The 21,668-nt window shown below is 37.6% G+C and overlaps 2 protein-coding genes across 2 annotated transcripts; one reads left to right on the top strand and one right to left on the bottom strand.

Moving 5' to 3' along the window:
• Positions 1-240: 240 nt before the first annotated feature.
• LOC149085817 (GATA zinc finger domain-containing protein 1-like) lies at positions 241-17,143 on the bottom strand. Its single transcript, XM_089232252.1, has 5 exons — positions 17,056-17,143; positions 14,257-14,528; positions 12,743-12,805; positions 4,366-4,549; positions 241-584 (listed from the first exon to the last, which is right to left on the bottom strand). The coding sequence occupies exons 2-5, from the start codon at positions 14,494-14,496 to the stop codon at positions 406-408; spliced, it is 666 nt and encodes a 221-aa protein (XP_089088378.1). The 5' UTR covers positions 14,497-14,528; positions 17,056-17,143; the 3' UTR covers positions 241-405.
• A 500-nt stretch (positions 17,144-17,643) lies between these two features.
• Positions 17,644-20,810, top strand: LOC149085816 (DNA repair protein XRCC3-like). The gene has a single exon (XM_089232249.1). It carries the CDS (start codon positions 18,344-18,346, stop codon positions 19,367-19,369), a length of 1,026 nt encoding a protein of 341 aa, XP_089088375.1. The 5' UTR covers positions 17,644-18,343; the 3' UTR covers positions 19,370-20,810.
• Positions 20,811-21,668: the final 858 nt, after the last annotated feature.

Genomic DNA, 21,668 nt, shown 5'->3' with positions numbered 1-21,668 from the left:
CCGTAGAAATTATATACTGAAAAGGGCTCCACTAGTCAAATAAGGTTGAGAACCTCTGTGTTAGAGAATTATTTTCCATACTGCCAATCCACAAATGGTTCCTCGTTTTTATCTTTAACCAGTCCAAAAATTATTTTTCTTATGTATTCTTTGCTAGTCCACAATTTTTTTTACTATTTTCACCGGTTCGCAGATGTTAAAAGGGTTGAAGAACATTGATCGAATCTGCGTTCTGCTGTAAATATTTATAAGACCATAACAGGTTTCCACTGTATATTCATGTAAATAATTAAAATCTGCCAGTTTTGTCATTTTTTTTTTAATGGAAATAAAATATGTTCAAGACAACTATCACACAAAGTGGAAATAATCACAGATAATTTTTCTTTCCTCCTGTATCACGTTTCAAATGTTCCTATTAATTGGCTTGAAACGAGGCCCAACAAAACTCCAGACACATCCGGGTGGAAGTTCAACACTCCGTAGCACAGGAAACGGGGCTTCTTCCATCTTGAAGAAATCTTCTGAGCAATTGCAGACAAAAGTTAGGGCTTCCATTTTTCTCGGGAACTCTTCCTCCGTTCCTGCGACACAACCAAAAAGAATATATTACACACATATATGAAGTATTCATTTCTTTTTTCAAATGTAAATCAGTGTACATGGCAGTTATTAGGAACATAGATAGTTTTATTATTTAGGCATTGCTATTGATTTCTTAAATTACATGCCAGAGGTATACCACATAGTACAGCGATACCTTGGCTCACGAAAATAACTTGTTTCAGAATCACATTCTTTAACTGAAATGTTTCCCACAGCTCAGGCTTCTATGAACAATCGTTTTATTTGTTCTAGGTACTCTCCAAAATTTGAAAAGTTGTTTTTTTACATCAAGAAGCACTATGAAAAAAAATTTACAGAAGGCTAAAATGAACATCTTTAAAATTGAATAAATGAAAATTTACAGGATGATGTCGTGAAGAGTTTTTATTTTACACTATGTGCACTAAAGCTTGTGTTAACACAACCCAGTCGAGTTTGTAGGTGTCCTCATCAATTTGTGATTTGGTCAGCTTACTTCAGTGCCTGATAGGTGCAGATAAAAAAGATAAGCTCTTAGAATGTTCAGTTTGATGCTGAGAGTCTTCCACTGAAAGAACACAAGCTCTTAGGCTGGTTTTTTTTTCAATGCCTTTTCTATTAGCTGAACCTTTCATTTTACATGGAACAGTTCAAAAACTTTCAGAAAGAGAAGAGGTAGTACATCTAGAAAAAGATTCAGAGGTGGGCAAGAGAGTTGATTGAGTGACTAATTCTGATGATGACTGGTGCTAAAATTAGTATCATGACACAGCTGTTTTATATCGCAACAAAAATGTTTGTTAGCCAAATCCGTATTCACTAGCCAAGGCAGAAAAATCACAGAAAAAAACTTTGTTAGCCGAGGTATCACTGTAATACACAGGGCTGGAAATTGTACTAGGTCAGTTAACCTTTTATACAAAAACAACGTCACAACAGGCAAAATGCCCAACGAGGTGGTTGAGAAACAGATGCCCATAAAAATATGGATGTCATATATTTCAAAAATACAGCAACCCAATTAAAAATGCAATTAACGTGTTTATGTTCTACAGACCCTTTTTTACAGAATAATATTCAGCACATACTAATGCAAAAAACACATAATTGCTTTCTCATCCACACACAAGTTCACAGAACTTCTCTGAAACCTCTGCAAGGACCCCTGGTTTAGAACCACTGTACTAGATGAAACAAAGAGTTCATGTTTGTTAATAGATTCAATAAAACCATACTTTTACTGTTCAGAGTAAATTAATTATAGTGGTTAATTATTTCATTAGTTAGTTAAATTTATGAATTTTAAAGGGATGGATATAAAATTGATTTTCTGAGTGTATGTTCTCTATACAAATCTACAATTTTAGATCGATTGTCGCCAAATTTTGCATATATACTAAATGGGACCCGACTTGAACAATAGGCTACTTTTAAATGATGTCAGAGCAGGGCAACAATGGTTTTTGGGCCTCAACAATCACTTTCGGAACGTTTACTTTGGTTACCATGGTTCCATAGCAATGCGTTTCAGATATGTACATGCCTTTACAATGGTCTGTCACTTCTTCAATGCTGTAAGTACAGTCAAACCTTGTTAGTGCGTCACCCAGATAACACGTCACTCCGCTTACTGGGTCACTTTTTGGAAGTCCCAATTGTCCTCAGGCAGGAATTGGTACAGCTATGTCTTACTCCGTTTAACGAGTCACCCCGCTTACTCATATCATATCACTCAAAGTCATATTTTTGCTGTCCCAAAAGTGACTCATTAACAAGGTTTCACTGTATATGTATAATAATTAATGCCTGTACAATGATTTGACAGTTTTTCAATCCTCCCAATAATGAGAGCTTTTTGAATAGACACCATCATCAGTATCACTTTGAGGGTAAGGCCAAGGATGATTCCCCATAGAAATCAGTGTTAAAATTGCAGATTTTACTGTAGAAATACGGAAATTTAGTGAGGTTTTCTGACACATCAATAATTTTAAAAATTGTATTGAATTCTCGATCTTTGAAATATTGAGTCTGCTTAGAGATACAAAGCCCAGAAAATTAAATGAAGTAATATGTTAATACATTATGTTAATTAATATGTTAATATAAAGTAATAAAATGTTAAGCCAGGCCTACTTTTTAGTTGAATATCCATGCAATAGCATTGATTTCAACTTCTTATTTATATCCTCTTTCGAGCATGAAAATTAATGTCTCCGTTTAAAATTAATTATGGGCCCGTAAAGTACATCAAAGAAATTCCACAGCTTTAATTAAGCATTTTTTGAAGCAGAAACAGGCAAATGGATAACTTGAAGTTTGGGGGGCATCAAAATACTTAGCGCCCCTTAAAAAAAAAAATAAAATTCATTTCTACGTTTCTTTAAATCTAGATTTGTTTCTTTCATGAGTTGTGCAAGAAGTTCTCATATTGGTTACCTTAGACACGGTTTGTATGTCTCTCAAAGAAAGAGGGAGATATCACGTGATACAAAAACCAGGGCAGCACCGGGTATTATAGCTAGTCCACTATAAAACGGATACACTTTAAATATAAGTGCAAAGAATATGTTTCAAACTGCAAAGTATTCAAATTCAAGTGCACTTAATACTACTCCCTTTTAACACTAGAACTATCGAGCTGTCATTTTTACAGCAATTGAAATCTTGTTTTTATCCAGATTTTAAATACACTGTAAATGCATTTTTTAGGAAATAAAATTATTTATTTTTCTTTCCTAAAAATAGAGTATAGAATTGCCCGTGCTTCAGTACATTTCAGGCGTAAGCAAACATGCAGTGTTTAAAAAAAAAAGATGGACTAATTTCTAAAAGGCAGTAGAATGTAATTTGAAATAATTTATGTCTTTACATGTACATAACACAACTATTTTGACATCATTATATGAGAAATGATAAAATTGTTTGTCAACTGCGACAGCACCTCACAATCTTTTTGTTAATAAATGTATTAGCTTTAAACGTAAAATCTTTTGACTGCCTTAGCTGGGATGGAGGCGGAACCCCTAAGGATTGAGGTCACTTGATCCTCCAACAATTTTTGTGAAGCGTGCCCTCACTAATTCATGAACATACAAAACGATGCATGTACAGACACCCCCCCCCCTGGGGGGGGGGGGCATGTCTGTCATGGTTTATTGAATTCCTTATATATATGAAAAGTCTGGTTGGCATCCCTAGTATTCATTGCTTTGCCTTATTGGAATTCCTAAGTTGGAAGGGGTGCCACTTGATTGTCATGTGGAGCAACTTACATTCCAAAATTTTGAAGTCAATGAATAATATGCAATGTAAATTTGAAATTTTTTTTTTCATGGAATTGGTGCCCAAGGGGCCTCTACTCCCTAAAAAAACCCATATGACAATAATTCAAAACAGGCGACCCTAGTTCTTATGGCACTTGGTTTAATCTAAAAATATATTAATATTCACAGCAGTATTGTGAATTTTTGCAATGATGGTCAAAAAGACCACTCTGGTAGTTCTAGAGTTTAGTAAACCAATACAAATACGAAGGTAACAGCAGGAAAATTGCCCAAAAAGGTGGCTGAAAAGGGATGCCAAATATAACAAAAGATATGGGTCCATACTCCTTGTTGAATTACTGCCAAATCTCAAAATTAGTTTTTCAAACATTTTGTCATTTCCGATTTTTAAAAAAATAAAAAGAATTTTTGAAACAAATCTAATTCATCACTCTCCACAGCAAAAGCACCTATGGATAAAAACAACATTGAGATATATGGAAACGAATCTTACCAAGTTTGAAAGCAGATGGATCAAAATAATCGTCACCATCTGTCGGACGAGTAGGAACAAGCCATTGTAAGAACACGCTCTTCTCGCCATACTCATCAGAGGCAAGCCCGTAGATTTGAGCCAAGTATTCATGATCATCAGCTCCCTGAACAGACACTATATCGCCAACTTGATAGTACTGTCCCTGGAGGAAAAAATATTTCTGCAGATTGCATTTCAAAAACAAATCGCGAAAATATTTTGCACAAAACAACAATGATGGCCAGTAGATGTGTTTTTACAGAGGGGAGGCTCAGCAGGTTATTGCCCAGGGTGGCAAGTTTGAGGGGGGAGGGGCCAGCAAATTTGAGGAATGACTGAGAAAACTTTTGGAATGGGAGAAGGGCGGCAGAATTGTAGCCACGGTTGATAAAACCATAAATCTACCTCATTCTAGGCCAGTGAGTGACTAAACGAGTGGCCTGAGTTTGCAAGCATCTGAACATCGGTGCCAGAACCTGGGGGGGGGGGGGGTGATGAGGCTATTTGAGGCCCCTAATAATTTTTGAAAGGGGGCTCAGCCCCCCAATACATGAATATCCAAAGCGAAGCACCATTCCAAATCGTACCTACAGACTCGAGTCCCATATGTACAGGGCAAATGACAATTTTTAGCCTTCCCCCCCCCCCAATGTTTTCTTCATGTCAGCACCTCTGCATGTGAATGAATAAAACAGTGACCTAAAGAGCAAGAAACCAGGGCAGTGAGTGACTAAAAACATCACCTGAACAGTGTGCAAGTAGTAATTGAACAAAATTATAGTCTAGTCAAATTTCAGGCTTGCCTCTTTCTAGTCAAATTTCAAGTCTAGAGCAGGGGTGGCCCGCGACAAGGTACAAGTACAGTGAAAAAATTAAATTTGCGATCATTATTTGAACTATCGAGTTTCAACAGCAGATTTCTTGATTAACAAGCTGCTTACAAACTTCTTATTTCTAGTGATGAAATTAATTTAATAACTAATTAATTCAATTAATAATGGGGAGCGGTTATACACAGAAGTTGCACCACTGATGCAGCCTGTGATGCTATAGCTGACCATCATGTTGGCCACCCCTGGTCTAGAGCAGTGTTTCTCAACCTTCAGGCCATTAGTCACAGTAGGTCGTGAGTGATTTGCAGTTTCATTTTCCCATTAATTTCTTTAGTTGTGGGTATGACTGGGCCTTTCAATTACACAAAAGAAATTAACTGGGCCACAGGCTTCCAAAGGTGGAGAACCACTGGTCTAGGACAGTGTTTCTCAACCCCAGGCCGCAAGAATATATTCATTACCCTTTCATTCCTCAATGCATTTCCACACGAATAACTAATTGGTTTATTTCATCACTATGGAAAATATTATTCAAAGTTTTGTCTAAAAATCATACAAGGGTAAAGATGAAAAACCTTCATATAGCTCTAGGACAAAAGCTTCCAGCTGCAAACGTAAATTATAGGAATTTAGAAAATCCCTCTTTCCCTATCGCACTGAAAATCACTCATTTTGTTGCAAGGCCCCAAGGAAGGGAAACATGTGTCTCTGGTCACTGCCATATTTTTAATTGTATTTTTTTTTTCTTTTTGCAATTTTGAGTACCTGCCGTCATGAAACTCAAACAATACAGCAGGGGAAAAAATTTCACATACTCGCTGTCCCTCTTTCCTGAAAATATTCTATTGCTTCAAGGCTCCCTGTTGACAACCAGATGACCGTGCTGTTTGCGTGTTCACTATTTGCCATTATAGGCACCACAGAAAATGTCTTGAAGACAACAATGCCATAAGAAAACTCTGTATCTGTAGAATTCCTTGGAGACCGGAAAAACATCTGTGCTATTCGCCAGTTACTAAGCAGCGTAACTTCAAAGGGGGAATGATTATAAGTGATTGGGAATTTCCGAGGCAATAGAAAACCACCTTTCACCAGCGGTAAAAGCCTCTAGCGGTCCTACTATAACGATGGAGTATGAAGTCACTTGCTCTCAGAAATGAGCGAAGAATTTTAGATATGCCTGGCAAATGTCAGTGACTAATCAGTGAAGCACCTGCTATATACAGAAAATATTGTGTTTTGAATCAATCATCAAGGGGCACATAAACTACTGGTGATAATGAATACTGTATTCTTCGCAAGAACGCAATGAATTACGTTAAGAAAGTTTTTGTTTCAATTTTTTTCCAGTGATGTATTTTTCATTTTTGCTCAAATGATAAATTTTTGAAATTTATTAAGTTACACAATTTAACATAAGCCTCTATCATGAATATACCCAAACGAGTGTTTCGCCCAAAATTGAACAATTTTCTGCTTTCCAGCAGACTTTTATGGTGAGTTACAATATACACAATTTTTTTTTATATCATTACCTTCTTTCTAGCTAAGATTAAATACAAAATTTGATCGTAAAATATATTTTACACTAAATTATTAAAAAGTGCTAATTAATAAGTGTTGCATTGATATCAGCACAAATAAATTTAATTGCCCACTGTAAATGAAAGCTTCGGATTGCGCAAACTATGTGAAATTATTCGATAAAATTGAATATTAAGATGTTTCTATTGATTCGCGATCAATTACATTTTCAAATGAGGCCGAGGCGCAGAAACAAGAAAACATTGATGAGGGAACTGAAAGTTCCCATTTTCCCCGTATATACGGGTTCAAGCCCTTATGCAGGAGAGGGAGTGATGCATTGCATTGTATATTCATTAATTATTGGGGCACTCAGCCCACTTGCTAAATTTATTGGGATGCTCAAACAGCCTCAGTACCAAGGTTCCGGCACCTATGCAATGAGGATGTTTACTGCAGTTGCTGATGAAACGCTTCGTTTATGTTATGACTTGCACGCTATTAATACAGTACCACAAAAAGATAAAAAAAAATGTTACATCAGTCCGTAAGATAACAATAGATTCAATTCATTAAAATAATTGTAATTAATCAAAATGGTTTAAATTAGTCAATTAATTAAAATGTATTAAATTAATAAATTAATTAAAAGGGTTTAATTAATTGGATAAAGGGGTTTTAAATAGTTAATAATTAGCTAATAATCAAATAATTAGCTCATAATTAAAATATAATTTGGTTGTTTATCAATTATTATCTTATGAACGAGTAAACTATTCCAGACTGGGACTCAAAGAAATTTGATTCACCGGGCCATGGTTCCAAAAAGGTTGAGAACCACTAGAGAGCGAGGGTGGGACCTAAAGGGAGACCTAGCATGTGTGCAAGCATGAAAATAACCAAAAGTGTGACCTAGAGATTCTATGAGTATGGGAGTAACCAACAGAGTGTTGTACATATTTTGCGATCCTGGGAGTAACCAACAGAGTGTTGTACATATTTTGCGAGCCTGAGAGTAACCAACAGAGTGTTGTACACATTTTGCGAGCCTGGGAGTAACCAAAAGAGCGACTTAGAGAGCAAGGGATTAGTTCAGTGACCAAACATGTGGCTCAGAGCATATGACCAGTACACGAATGACCAAAAGATAGACCTAAAGAACGAGGGACCATATCAGTTCAACGATTTAGAGCAGTGTTTCCCAAAGTGGGCAATATTGTCCCCATTCTGGCAAATGGTCGGGGGGGGGGTAGTAGATGCTATGGAAATAGCATAAGATCCTATTGGTTAACTTGAGTTGGGGGATGAAATAACCAAAAGAATGACCTAGAGAGAGAATGAGGGACTATGTCAGTGAGTGATCAAGAAAATGTGCATGCATGTGAGTGACTGAGCAAGACAATAACTTCGAAAAAAACATATTTACAGGGGGCGGGGCTAAGCAAACTATAGTCCGGGATGACAAATTTGAGGAATGAGTGGAAAAAAAAATTACACTAGAATGGGAAAAGGCCAGCAAAATTTGTTTAGCTCACAGGTGGCAAAACTATAAACCCGCCTCTGATGGCCAGCCAAATTTTCATCAAGGTCATTTTCTTATCAAAGGCTCTGATAAAGAAAGCATCAGAGAAATGTTGACAAATGTTTCTATGTACAGGAGTCAATTTACTATATGCAAAGAGATGGGGGTACATCCATAAATAGTTAGGCTGAGTATCTACAGCATACTCAAAGAAAAATTCTGTGACTTTTCCCTTTACTTATTTAGTGACATTGGTGATTTAATACTCCTTATTTGACAAAATAGCTTTTTTGCTTGCAAAATGAAACATTTCATCAAGATTTGAAGCAACAACGATTAAAAATAGAAACCCAGTTTGTTCTGCACGCTCTCTGTGGTGATATTTTTTTAAACAAAAACTATATATATATGTACATATATATACTTTATATATAACTGACATTTACACTTTAAAATTAGAAGAACATAGGAGACCACATTTTCAGTCAGTCACAATTCCATGATCGTGGGTATGCAACCAGCTTTCTTAATGGGGGGGGGGGGTGGATGCTTATCTGCAATAGAATCAAGCATGGAAACTTGCCGACAAAAATTTTAAAATTAATTCATAGAAAAATTTGTGCATTTTTTTGGATTTTTTTACTTTTCCCATGATAATATATATACCCTGTTGAGGGGTGGGGGTTCACCATTTCCGCTATCATCATAAGAAAAGTCACAAAATGAGGTCACGGAATTCCAGGAAAAATCATAAGAAAATTCAGATACTTTTTCACGTTACAAAATCTATTTTGGAATTGTTTCCAACAAGTTCCCATGCTTAATTTTTCTGCCAAAAACCATGCTCCCATCAAGTGCTACCCACGATGGTGCAGTGGTGGTAGACTTGGTTTTCTGCAGTTCTCTAACTTCAAGGCGTGAATGCGAGCTGATCTCTCATTTAGAAAAGTCTCTCCGCAGAGAGCAGGTAGACTCACAACACGATATTTACATAACATGGAAAATTCATGCATTTACCATCTTTACTTTCACATATGGAAGGCAAATGGCAGCATCAGAGCAAGAGCACAAAACAAGCACAATTCTGACACCATAAATGCGTTAGGGCCTCACACACTCACGCAACATATTCTGACATGTACCAATTCATTAGAAATTCCGCAGAGGAATGTGTACGAGGTGCATGTGCAGTTAAGTAGTAGTGGGGGCAGACTGAAAATGGTTTTCTTGTATATTTTTTTCAGACTTTAACTAATTAACCACTAGAGATGGACCAAAAGTTTGGCTGGTATTCGGCCAAATATCTGCGTAAATCTAAGTACATCAAACTAATTTTAAAAAATTATATTAATTGGAATTTTTTTACATAAATTAAAAATTTTCTGGTTATATTTTATTGCACAGTGTATACACCTTTCTGTGAAAGAGGATATACACCATGTTGTGTTATGTCAGAATGAATTTCTTGAATAAGTAAAACATGAAACTGAAAATAGATGTAGAAGTATGAAAATAGATAAATTACACAAGTTTACTAACTGAAGGATGTACCTAGACAAAAAACGTATTGAGCCATTGAAAGGGAGCAAAGACCATCTAAAGTGGAAAAATAAGTCGTAAATTTCATAACGCTTTAATACCTGAGAGTGAATAATGGTTGATAGTTTCTTAATTCATATACATGAAATTGATTTTCTGTCTGTCTGTGCGTTCTCTATATAAATCTGCATTTTAGACTGATCAGCGCCAAATTTTACATATATACTAAACGAGGCCCGACTTGAACCATAGGCTACTTTAAAAGTTTGTCAAAGCTGGGCAAATGCCCGAAATTAACGAAAAACTGTCGGGCAACACTAGTTTCTGTGCCCCTCAACAATTACTTTCGGAATATTTACTTTGATTACCGTGGTTCCCTAGCAATGCGTTTCAGACGTGCATATGTCTTTACAATGGTTTGTCACTTCTTTAATGCTACTAGTATTATGTGTAATAGTTTATTCCTTTATAATGGTTCGTCACTTTTTCATTCCTCTAAGTAATTGAAGAAAACCCGTGCAGCGTCAGTATTATAGCTAGTTAGTTATAAAATTGTATTGGAAAAAAAAATTGGCGTTGAAAAAAAAATTGATTCTGTAAGTACAGTCCAATCTTCTGGCTAACAAAGATTTTCTGCTGATTTTTCTAATTCAGCTAATGAATATGGATAGAGCTAACAAACATTTTAGGTGATATAAATGCACGTACTCTCTAACATAACAAACCATTGTAAAATCCCAGTTCGGCATGGATGTCTACTAACCTATAACACTAACAAATTCTCTAGATGGATCATGCTGATCCCTTGGGAATACGTGAAGATTGCATTATTAAAATATATATATATATATAGCTGAATTTTTGCACCAATCATTATAGGAAATACTGTCACTAGAGCTGGATTAACTCATGTCCACCTTGGAATCTTTTTCAGATATACCTACATTTCTTTGAATCATTTCATGTAGAATGAAAGATTCAGCCAAAATAGAAAATGCATTGAAAAAAAAAGGTAGCCTATGTTTTCACAGCATTCGTTCTTTCAGTGCAAGACTCAGAGTCAAGCTGAACAATCTGGACATTGTAGGAACTTATCTTTTCCATCTGCATGTATCAGACAGTGAAATGAGCTGACAAATAGATGGATAGAGGATGGGACACTTATGATCTGAACTGGGCTGCTTCAACACGAGCTTTAGTAGACTAAAGCTGGTGTTGGTTGTGTACATAATGTGAAATAAAGATCTTCGCGATATCTCATCCTTCATTTATCCAATTTTGAAGGTGTTCATTTTATCCTTCAATCTCAGTTTGTCTTTTTATAGCATTCCTTGGTGTTTTAAAAAAATTGTCTTTAAATTTTGGGCAGAAGCTGGAACGAACCAAACAATTTTCCATAGAAATCCATGGTAAATCACGTTTCGGCTAACAAAAATTTGTTCCTCAAGTCATGGGTTTAGCAGATATGGATTAGAGGATGGGTTGTAATAAATTTCTGAAAAAGACATTTTGAGTTCTTAGCCTTCAAATAGCATTAAAATTAACAGAAATTGATTATAATAACATATAAAGGTATATTTTATTCTCAAAACAATATATTTTGCATTGAGAAAATAAATTTTTGATCTTCTGGGGTTGACATACATGCCCCCAAGTATATCTCTGATCCAAATGTGTGTTAGGAGGTGGGGTAGAGCTGATAGCATTAATGGTCCTTAGCCGAATATTCTGTATTTGGCTATTCGGCCACATTACTATTCGTTACATCCATATTAACTATGGGTTTTTTTTGGACTCAACCAAGTTTTGAGGACTTTCTCCTCACCCTCCCGAGTGACTTTGTAGCTCAGCGCAAGATTACATGCCAAGGTTTCGAAATATCGAAGTTAAAGCAGGAAACAAAGATTTCACCTCAACTACTTTATTACAATTTTTCAAATAAGTTTAAGAGAATACGTTTCTCTAACTGGAATTACAATTAAATTTTCAGTTTTGTTAAAAAAATATTTCAATTAACACATTTTTTCCAATCAAAATTAGTTCAATAATTTGAGATAGTAAATGGACTCGAAGTCCCAGTTGAATACCTCTTTCCTCTTGCCAATCCAGAAGTTCTGTGCTCTAGTTGCAGACATGATGTAGAATCAACCATTTCGAGATGACTAATTGCAGAAATATATCCTGAAGATCAAGTTTGATCAACAGTTGTGACTATCCAATAGTTGAGTACGAAGTAATAGATGAGTGCTATGACTGGTGACATCAGTCAAACTGATGTCACCAGTCATATCATAGCATGTCACTAGTCATAGATGTCACCAGAGGAAGAGGAACTGGTCATCTCAATCGGAATGGTGTTACAAGTTAAACCTGTCTTTTCATCATAGGTGGAGATAGACTTGGAAGTCTGGGGGGGGGGGGGGGGAGAGAAGCAAGATGATGATGATGTTGATGCATCTATACATATATGCGTTAGATTTGTCGACTTCACTTTTGATGCTGGGGAGGAAGGCACCCCCCCCATATCTCCGCCCATAGTTTTCATCTACTTCCCCGCTGTTTCCAAAAAATATACAGATACTCTTTATCTGGGCTGTCTTTGGGCGCTAAGAAGTTAGAAACCAAAATGCAAATCAGTTTCTATTTAAAAACAAAAGTCACTCAGCAGGCAGCAAAAACAACTAGGGGGGGGGGGGAAGTCTTATTGACGATTGCCATCGTGCTAAATCTCAACTAAATGTTTCATTTTGGGAGCAAAAGAGCTGTTCCACCACATGGCACTTGATAAACCACCAATGTTGCCAAATAAGGCAAGAAAAAAATCACTAAATTTTTGTTTGGGTACACATTAGACATCCTGTTGGAGGGAACATTGCTCAGCATTATTCATGACAACAAAAACCATGACAAGATGCAAAACATTTTTAAACATACTCACCCTGTAAAATAAATTTGTTGTAGCAACACCATCGGGATATGTTTCTGGAGATTTCTTAGGCAACTGCAACAGAATAAAGGAACGTTATCCCCAATATATAAGCTAAACACATAATATAACACATTAATCACAATAACAAGTCACGAGCAGTAACAATGGGATGTAATCTAGCCTTGATATTCTAAAGCCGGGTTCAGCTCACTCACCTGGATCTCCAGGAAGAAGTGAATTTATGGTTTTTGCCCCACCCTTTCTCCCATATTATACTATGAAATTTTCTTAACCACTCATTCCCCAAATTTTCCACCCTGCGTTAAAGCCCTCTTAGCTCCTGTTTAAATATGCCGCTAAATAGCCCCACAAATACGATTCTGGCTAGCCAGGGTTCTGTTCCTCACATGGGTAAATGGGGAACAAGCACAGGAAACCACAAATTTTTGGGGCTCATTCAGCATCTCTTTCTATATTTAGTTTCTTTACAAAATATATAAGTCATATTAACAAATGACTTACAAGCGGTTTTCCGGCTATTAGGCCATCTCTAAGGAATTTTCTTTCTCATATTTTGCCCATATCTGTGGCAGGCATCTTCTGAGGTAAAATGGATGTAGGTCTTTGCGACAAGCAAGGAAGTTAGCCATATCCATACAAGCCATCCAATGTGGTTCTTCTGCAGCCAATTAAGCCTCAGAAGTATATATAGAGAACAAGTCGATGACACTAGATGTACAAAACCTTTCTTGCTTGTCATGGAGACCTACATCCGTTTAACCTCAGAAGATGCCAGCTACAGATGTGGGCGAAACATCAGGAAGAATATACCTTAGGCCAGCAGTTCTGAATCTTTTTTGACTTGCGGAGCTCTTTTTTCAGTATATAATTTCTATGGTGGACCCCTGCAAACCTCTTTTATTTATTTATCTATTAAATTTACTGATTTATTATATTTTCCTCGAGCACCGGTTGAGAACCATTGCCTTAGGTCATGGCCTAATAGCCCGGAAACCACTTGTAAGTCATTGAATGCTGGCCACCAAAGCCCAGAAGACAACACTTCAATGTTAACAAATACTTTTGAACATCTTGGGAGGACCTCAAAGAATGCTGTACAGTGGATCCCGCTTGTAATATTTTTAAAAGAAAATGTCTCGAAAAAAAGCTGTATGTATGAAAAATCTTTAAACGAGAAAATATTGATGAGTATTGAGTAAGAGTTGGGACCATAAAAATAAGTTGTACTAAGTGGGGAAAACATCCTACGTGGGATCCACTGCATATACAGGGCCCGAACTTATGAGGAACAGGTGCTTTTCACATTTATTTAAGTAACAAATTGCGTAATTAAAATTCAAAATTTATTTAAAATTACCAATAATTTCATTTTTAATTACAAACATCACTTTCATTCATAATTGGGATGAAATTTTAGAAAATGGATATTCGGCCAAAACTTTAACTGAATATTCGGTATTTGGCCAAATCACTATTTGTCCCATCCTTATAAGTAAATTTACCGTGCTTTTGAAAGTGGTCCTTCGACGCCCGATTCCAAATTTAGTTTGAATTTGTTGCCTTTGCTGGTGTTTGTGTCGCGATGACCTCAAATTCCATGAACTTCTCCTGAGTGCGGAACAGCGCCTGTGGTGGGACGACGAACAAGAATCGCAGATGCTTTCACCTTGGTCGTCCTTCCGCCAGGACACTGAGAATGATACCGAACACAAATGACACTTCGGCTTCACCCGCAGAGGCATCTTTTTCTTCAACTTGACTTGTTTTATGTCCTCTGTACGGGGATGAATAATAGTGTTAGTGTATTAGATTATTAGTTTTTGGGAGAGAGAAAAAATTGGACACATAAAAAAGACACAAATCTACATATCAAATTTATAATGGTAGATATTTACAAAATATATGAGATATTCACTGCGATATATATATATATATACACATGTGCATATAGGCCTATACAGGGTGAACTGCAACTAATTTGCCAAATGAAAAGGGGGGGACGATCGATGAACACACCTATATGCTTCATACGCATATTCACATGCAGGTATTTTAACGGTTGGATGAAATGTTTTCTGTACTACTTGACTTTGTGTCATTTCACTTTCATTACACAGTGGTGGTGCTACTGTATATTTTACTCTCAGACGCATTTAAGCACCGATTTTTTCCCAACAATTTCAAACCCTGTGGAATTTATTTCTCCAGTGAATTTGACTTTGAACTTCATGTTTTTTTTAAAAATTGGGTAGTATCAGTGTATCGTTCTCTGGTTCCCAACTTTAAAGTGTAAAATGCAAGCGATCTTCCCATTAAAGTTTTGCTACAGAGAGTAACAGGTCTACAACAGTACGAATCATCAATCATTACACTTTACTTATGGTTGAAAAAATGATAGATGGCAGCACTATAACAAGAATTGCACAGAAACAAACTTCACATTGCATTCACAACTCAGACATTCACATTCCAGCATGTAACCATTTGTTATAATTTCCACAATATGAACAAGGTGCATATGTGGTTTAGTAGTAGTACCAGTGTACCGTCAATTCAATTCTGTCGTTATAAAGCTGTGGGTGCCCTTTGGATTATTCCAATTTATAGCATGAATTTTTACTGCCTTATGGGAAAAGGATGGTGAAAAAAAAAATTATTCTATTTTCCTGCATTATGTGTCAGGTTACAACCCAAGGTCTTGGTGTCCAATAACTAAACTCTGTTTCCGCCGTGTTTATTCATATATAAGTCAGCCAATATATGTGTGTGTGTGTATGTTATAGCCAGTACAGGTGCTGTATAATCCAGACCGCCAAATCCAATATAATCCAGATCGCCAAGGGCGCTATAAGTAGACAACGCCGGTGCTCTCAGTTCTGCCGATCGGCACTATCACTTATATCGCCAAGTTGTTGTTGTTCCTTCTAGAAGCTTCTATTACCCATCCATTATAGATGGCGCTTAAAGTGCAGGCGATTCAAACGGATAACGATGTTTTTTCTCTTTGTGCAGTAGCGTCGTTGTCTTGGATTATTCCCAATTACCTTTCGCTAGTTGTTTTTAGCGTGTCTTTTCAAACGTTTGAACAGCTATTTAGTTTTTTTTCGTTCCGAGCATTAGGATTACACGAACCGGATTACATTTTCGTCGACCGGTAAGGCTGTATCCTTTTTATTTATTTCTCTTAGTAATATTCGTTATTTTATTTAATTTTCGTTATTTATTTAAAAGAATCTGGATACCCGGAAAAAGTCTGGGTTTTAATTTTTTTATACCTAGAATATGCTTATTTATACAACATGCAGGACCATTGTTTATTTAAATATACTATTATATTTTATGTTTCATGATATTTTTCATATTTGAATGGGTTTTTATTATTGTTTTCCATGCTGGCAATTTTTTTTCGGCGTTCGCAGTGTCTAACGGCCTTGACGACTTTTGATTGGGTCGTCGGACATGTTTGGCGCCAGAAAAAAAAGTTGCCAGAAATCGCCAATCTCTGGATTAATACAGCACCTGTTCCAATAAAAAGATCGGGCATAAGGAATTCCGGGCATAAATATTCTATGTATTAAAACTAAAACCCGGACCCTTTTTTTTAAATAAACGGATCTAGGCACGTTGAATAAATAAATATTCTATGTATTAAAACGAAAACCCAGACCTTTTTTTTTTAAATAAACGGATCCGGGCACAAAAAATTCTGTAGGTTCATTTTAAATAATAAACCGATAAAACAGAAGGCATGGCAATGAATGAATAACCAATAAATACAATGAAATAATAAAACGGTATGATACAACCTGACCAGTAGATAATCCAAATGACTCAAGCTACAGAAAGGAGGGATAATAATCAGAGACGCGCTGGAAATAGAACAACGGCTGTTTGGAATTTTTGAAAAAACGCGGTGAACAAAAGAAAAAAAATCCTGTTAGGTGAAGCCAGCGCCATCTAGTATCACCCAACGAAACCGGAAAGGTGTTAAAAAATACGGCAACCCATAGAAGCATTATGACGGTCTTGGCGACTTATCGCGAGGAAAAAAGTCGCCAAAGTCGTGGCGGACCATACAGCATCTGTTCCCTGGCCGATTTTTGGCTTTGGCCATAACGTATAAAAACCCATGTATTGGTTGGCCAATATTATAAGCAAATAGACATGAAATTATTAACCAAAATGTGTGCAAAATTAAATCAAAACCACAATATACACAACACTAAACAATTTAAACAAACACTACAAATGCATTATATATATGCAAATAAATATATACAAGAAATTACACGAATACTTACAAGGCTCCTCTCAACTTCATCTACTACTTCAACTTTAAGAAAAAAAATTGGCGCTTATTTCGTTCACGTGCGAACGGCTGTGACTGGTAGTTTTGATTCTGTTACTCGTTTTATTGAGTGTATAATTATTTTTTTTGAAATTGAAATAACCAGTTTTTCATGATTCTCAATAAAAATGACTTTGATTATCACTAAATTCATTGAAATAAATGTATTAAATATTATAACTTTAAATTGTTTTAGAAACATCTTTGCCCTGCCACCTATCAAATAAAAACAAAACTATTTATGGTCTCAAATGAAACTGCTTTTCAACTAGATGTTTCCGTATTTCCACATACGTGAATATGTTGAATGATAGCACAATAAATTTCACCAGGTTATTTTCCCAAAACTGCAGCAAAGTTTTAGTAATTAGTTCGTTGTGCTAGATGTTAATATTGTTATAACTCAGACCATTGGATAGATTCAAATGATCATTCACTACAATGTGTAACTTTTATTGGATTGTGTAGATGGCAGCACATATTCTAGTGGACTGAATAAATCAAAATTAATTTTCTTTACAGACAGAGACAGAGTTGCTGGATTGGCGATTTTCCCGTTAAATTGAATCGGTTTGAAATAAGTTCCGTGGAAAATTTTTGGCATTAACAAATGGTGGTTTTTTTTTACGTGGCGGATTTTTCTATTTTGCTGAAAAAACCGTTTTTTTCTTGCTTCCTGAGAAAGTTTTCTTTTTATTCACTTCAGTCCAGTGCCGCCGTAACGCATAGGCCCACCTAAGGGTTACCACCATGGCCCCCACATCCTGGAGCATGGTCCCTAGGCTGGGATCTTCTGCGGGGCCCCCGACAAGACTCTCACGGGGCCCTTTTATGATGAATTTATAGCGTGAAAATGCAAAAATAATGTGAAAATTGTCCCGTGGCTGGAGCCTTGTCAGCCCACCCCTTGTGGGGGCCATGGTTACCTCATTCGGAAATTCAGAAGGGTTGCTCATCCCACAGAGGAAGGAATAAGTTATTCTTTCCTCCATGTGCTCATCCACTTGCATGCTCATCCTTGGTTTCGCCTGTTCTCAATTTACACAAAAGATGGCGCCACTAGTATGCGCTACCTCTCCCACCGAGATCTCTCCATGGAAAAAGATCATCACCATGCAACTGCTTCTAATATTAACTACAAGATGTCGCACCATCCTCACTTTTTCTTAATCTGAGGTGAACGAAGCAGACGACTCGACGCATCGTATAACGATACAAAAACGGCGCAGTTATTAAATGAGATGTCTTCCCAGGAACTGATCGCGACGCTCGATCTCCATCCGAAGATAAAGGAAGGCGCACGCAAGGCCAAACTCGCAACCTGCGCCGACGTCCTCAAACTGTCCCAGCCGGAACTGGTCAAGAAGACTGGCCTGTCCGAAAAATTCGCCGATCTACTCATCCGCGACGCGTCCCTGGCCAGCCTCAGCTCGGCATTCGTGACGGCGGCGGGGCTCAAGCGCCGCGAATCGCCACGGTTCAACAGATCGAGGTTGTCTATTGGTTGCCCCGTCATCGACGGCATCTTCGAAGGCGGCATACTGACCGGGACCATCACCGAAATAACAGGCGAGAGCTCCAGCGGCAAGACCCAGCTGTGCCTCCAACTGTCCATAAGGGCACAGCTCCCCGAAGAGGACGGCGGGCTGAACAGCGAGGTGGCGTTCATAAGCACCGAGGAGAAATTTCCTTACAAGAGATTCCAACAGTTATACAACAACCTCAAAGTGAAACGCCCGCAGTACAAGAGCATAAAATTTACTGATAACATCCACGTTAGCCACATAAAAAGTATCCGGCAATTGTTGCTGTGCTTCAAAGTTGCAGTGTCGGAGTTGCTCAAGAGGAACATCAAGCTGTTTGTCATAGACTCCATCGCCAACCTGTTAAGAAGTGAGTACGGACCCGGTGAGACCATGAGACGCACCAACGACATGCAATGCCTGGGTAGAGAGATATGGAAACTGGCCAATGAACACAACATAGCCGTTGTTTGCGTGAACCAAGTTACAGCAGCGCTCGGTAAAAATGGGTACAGCTCTTCAAAGGGCACGGTACGGCCTACTCTCGGGCTCCTGTGGGCGAACGTTGTCACCACTCGGGTGATGGTAGCAAGAACTAATCGCAAGGTGAATAACATTCAGCAGAGTACTCCTTCGACGGTCCGCTCGATGAAGATTCTGTTTTCATCATATCTACCGAATTCCCATTGTTTTTACATAGTTACAGAGGATGGGGTTATTGGTGTAACTCCATCTATATGTTGATATTTCCATTTCTATTATTCGAGCCAAATTTTTACAAAGTTACTACTAATTGTGAAATTTATTTTGATTGTTGCTACCCCACAGAATTATGCAGTAAAACCTCCCAACAACGGCCACGAAAATGTGTCCACTATTGGCTGTTTTATTTCTGAAAAGAAAAAGTAAAATAACCTATAATATATGATGGTATTGATATTAGAATTGATTAATAGACAATGCTACTAACGGGGGGGGGGGGGGGGGGGCGTCAAGTGGATCTTGTGCCTCGGGTGCCAGACCAGAGGGGCTGAAAATTTCACTCTTCAAACTCTCCTTTAACATTACAGGAGGGGGGGGGGGTCAAAATGTGTGTTTATCCCAGCTGACCAAGCATCTACTCGTGGTCTTGTTAATGGATCTAAAGCGCTATTCTGGCATCCTAACATTTAGGGTTGCGTTGCTGAGTTAGAACATAGCAGAAATAACTTGGCAAGAAAAAACCTATATACACCAAGACGGTGTAACAGAAACCCCCAAATATTTCTTTATTCCCATCCACAATCAACTAGACCACACATGCTCGACGTCCGAGTCAAATTTCACACTCTGAGTTATCTGATGTGACTTATCTGATGTGATCTCAAACCTAATTTTGTAGGAATGAACTAAAGCAGCACATTCTCAGATCACTTCAGTGACCCGCAGCACATTTACAGATCACTTGAGTGCCCCCCCCCCTCTCTACTGCGTTCAATATAACCATCCAGCATTTGTATCTAGGAAAAGAAGGCACACATAATCTTCCTCCCTCCCACAGAGTCTGAGAAATTACATTGAAAATTGTTTTTCTCATAGCCATGTGTGCTTTTCCTTCCATGTTCAAAGTGGCCGTTATTTGGAGGTTATCTGTAATGTTAAGTCTGGGATGTGTTCAGTTTCAAGAAAAATGTAGCCGTTAGAGGACGTTTATAAGAAAGGACTTTTTCATTTTATAATCTATTTTTGTTGTGAAAGTATGTACTTTATCAATTTATTTACTTTCACAGATTCTGTTATAAATGCCACATATTTATGTAGGGCTTGACAAATTGAAAAAGAATTCAGGTACCAACTATTCTTATCCCAGTGAAAAAAAAAACACTCCAGAATAATTTTATATCTCCCTCGGGTTCTAATTTAACTACACACATTAATCATTTGGGTCCCAAATTCCATTTTTTCCCAGTCTTCGTGGTGACCTGGGATTTGTCAAGTTCTGTATTTAGATATCTTATAGGCACTTATTCATTCTTATAAACTAGGGTTTGACCAACCCCAGGTGCCAGGTTGGCGTGGTGACTATAAAATCTGTATTGCTGCCTCTAGTTACAGAGTGTCTGTGTTTGCTTTATTTAGTGTTTTACTCAGTTGTTTTGATTGTATGTTTTATATGTTCAGTCGTCCATTAAAAAAAAAATTCCTATATGTGATTGTCTGCATGTGTGATATAACCCGTGCCATAGCTGATATCCAGTCTGGACATTTGCCCAAAGTTTGACATAGAAAAGAAACTAAATGCTATAGTCAACCCATTCATGAAGAATTTGGACATTAGCTGCAACATATGTAGGTTTATTGCAGGGGCACAGGGGCATCTGAATTATTTTCAACCCATGAGTGCTCACACAGCCATACATGGGGTAGAGAGGGGCGGCATATAAGCCACATCAGTAGAGCAACCTCGAAAATTTGAGAATGTGTCACCAGGGTTGTAACTAGATGCTTGCTTAGCTGGGACAAGCACATATTTTAGAGAGCCCCCCCCCCCCGTAATATCGAAGGAGAGGTTAAAACATACATGCTCAACCCTTGGCCCACGAGAAATAACCAAACCAATCAAGTGGCTCACAAAAGATCATCCTATCACCTAAGTGACCAGTGGCAAATTTACAGATTACTTCAGTGGCTCGAAGTGCATTTCTAGATCATTAAAGCTGTCAACAGCACATATCTAGATAACTTGAATAACCCCAAACACATTTTCAAATCACTTGAGTGAGCTGTGGAAAACCTCCAATTCACATAAGTATCCGAACTGAGGGGGAAGAATATAGGTACTTTCCCTATCGAGCTTGAGGCTAAAAACCAAACTCAGTGGCAGTAAATTATGATATAGCCGGAGTTGGTGTAGTAGTAAGTAGTTCACTTAAGTGGCTTGTGGTACATTTGCAAATCACTAGAGTGAATCATGGAACATTTCCAGATGATTCAAAGGTTCACGGAACCTTGTCCCCCCCCCCCCCCCAATATTTCGCCTCCGACATCTCGCCCCTGGCACATT

The sequence above is a fragment of the Pholcus phalangioides genome, unplaced genomic scaffold (assembly GCF_987345545.1).
Source record: "Pholcus phalangioides strain wild (caught in Gottingen) unplaced genomic scaffold, Ppha-v1.0 ptg000005l_1, whole genome shotgun sequence".
Classification (NCBI taxonomy): Eukaryota; Metazoa; Arthropoda; class Arachnida; order Araneae; family Pholcidae; genus Pholcus; species Pholcus phalangioides.
Note: the sequence above shows the minus strand (reverse complement) of the source record. Positions and strands in the feature narration are given on the sequence as shown.

Bases quoted from the DNA above. Each gene is read 5' to 3' on its own strand.
- LOC149085817 (XM_089232252.1), bottom strand. From the start codon at position 14,496: ATGCCTCTGCGGGTGAAGCCGAAGTGTCATTTGTGTTCGGTATCATTC. The intron at 4,550-12,742 runs GTGAGTATGTTT...TTTTTCCTCCAG, and splicing joins CAACAAATTTATTTTACAGG to GGACAGTACTATCAAGTTGG. The intron at 585-4,365 runs GTAAGATTCGTT...GTTGTGTCGCAG, and splicing joins TCCATCTGCTTTCAAACTTG to GAACGGAGGAAGAGTTCCCG.
- LOC149085816 (XM_089232249.1), top strand. From the start codon at position 18,344: ATGTCTTCCCAGGAACTGATCGCGACGCTCGATCTCCATCCGAAGATA.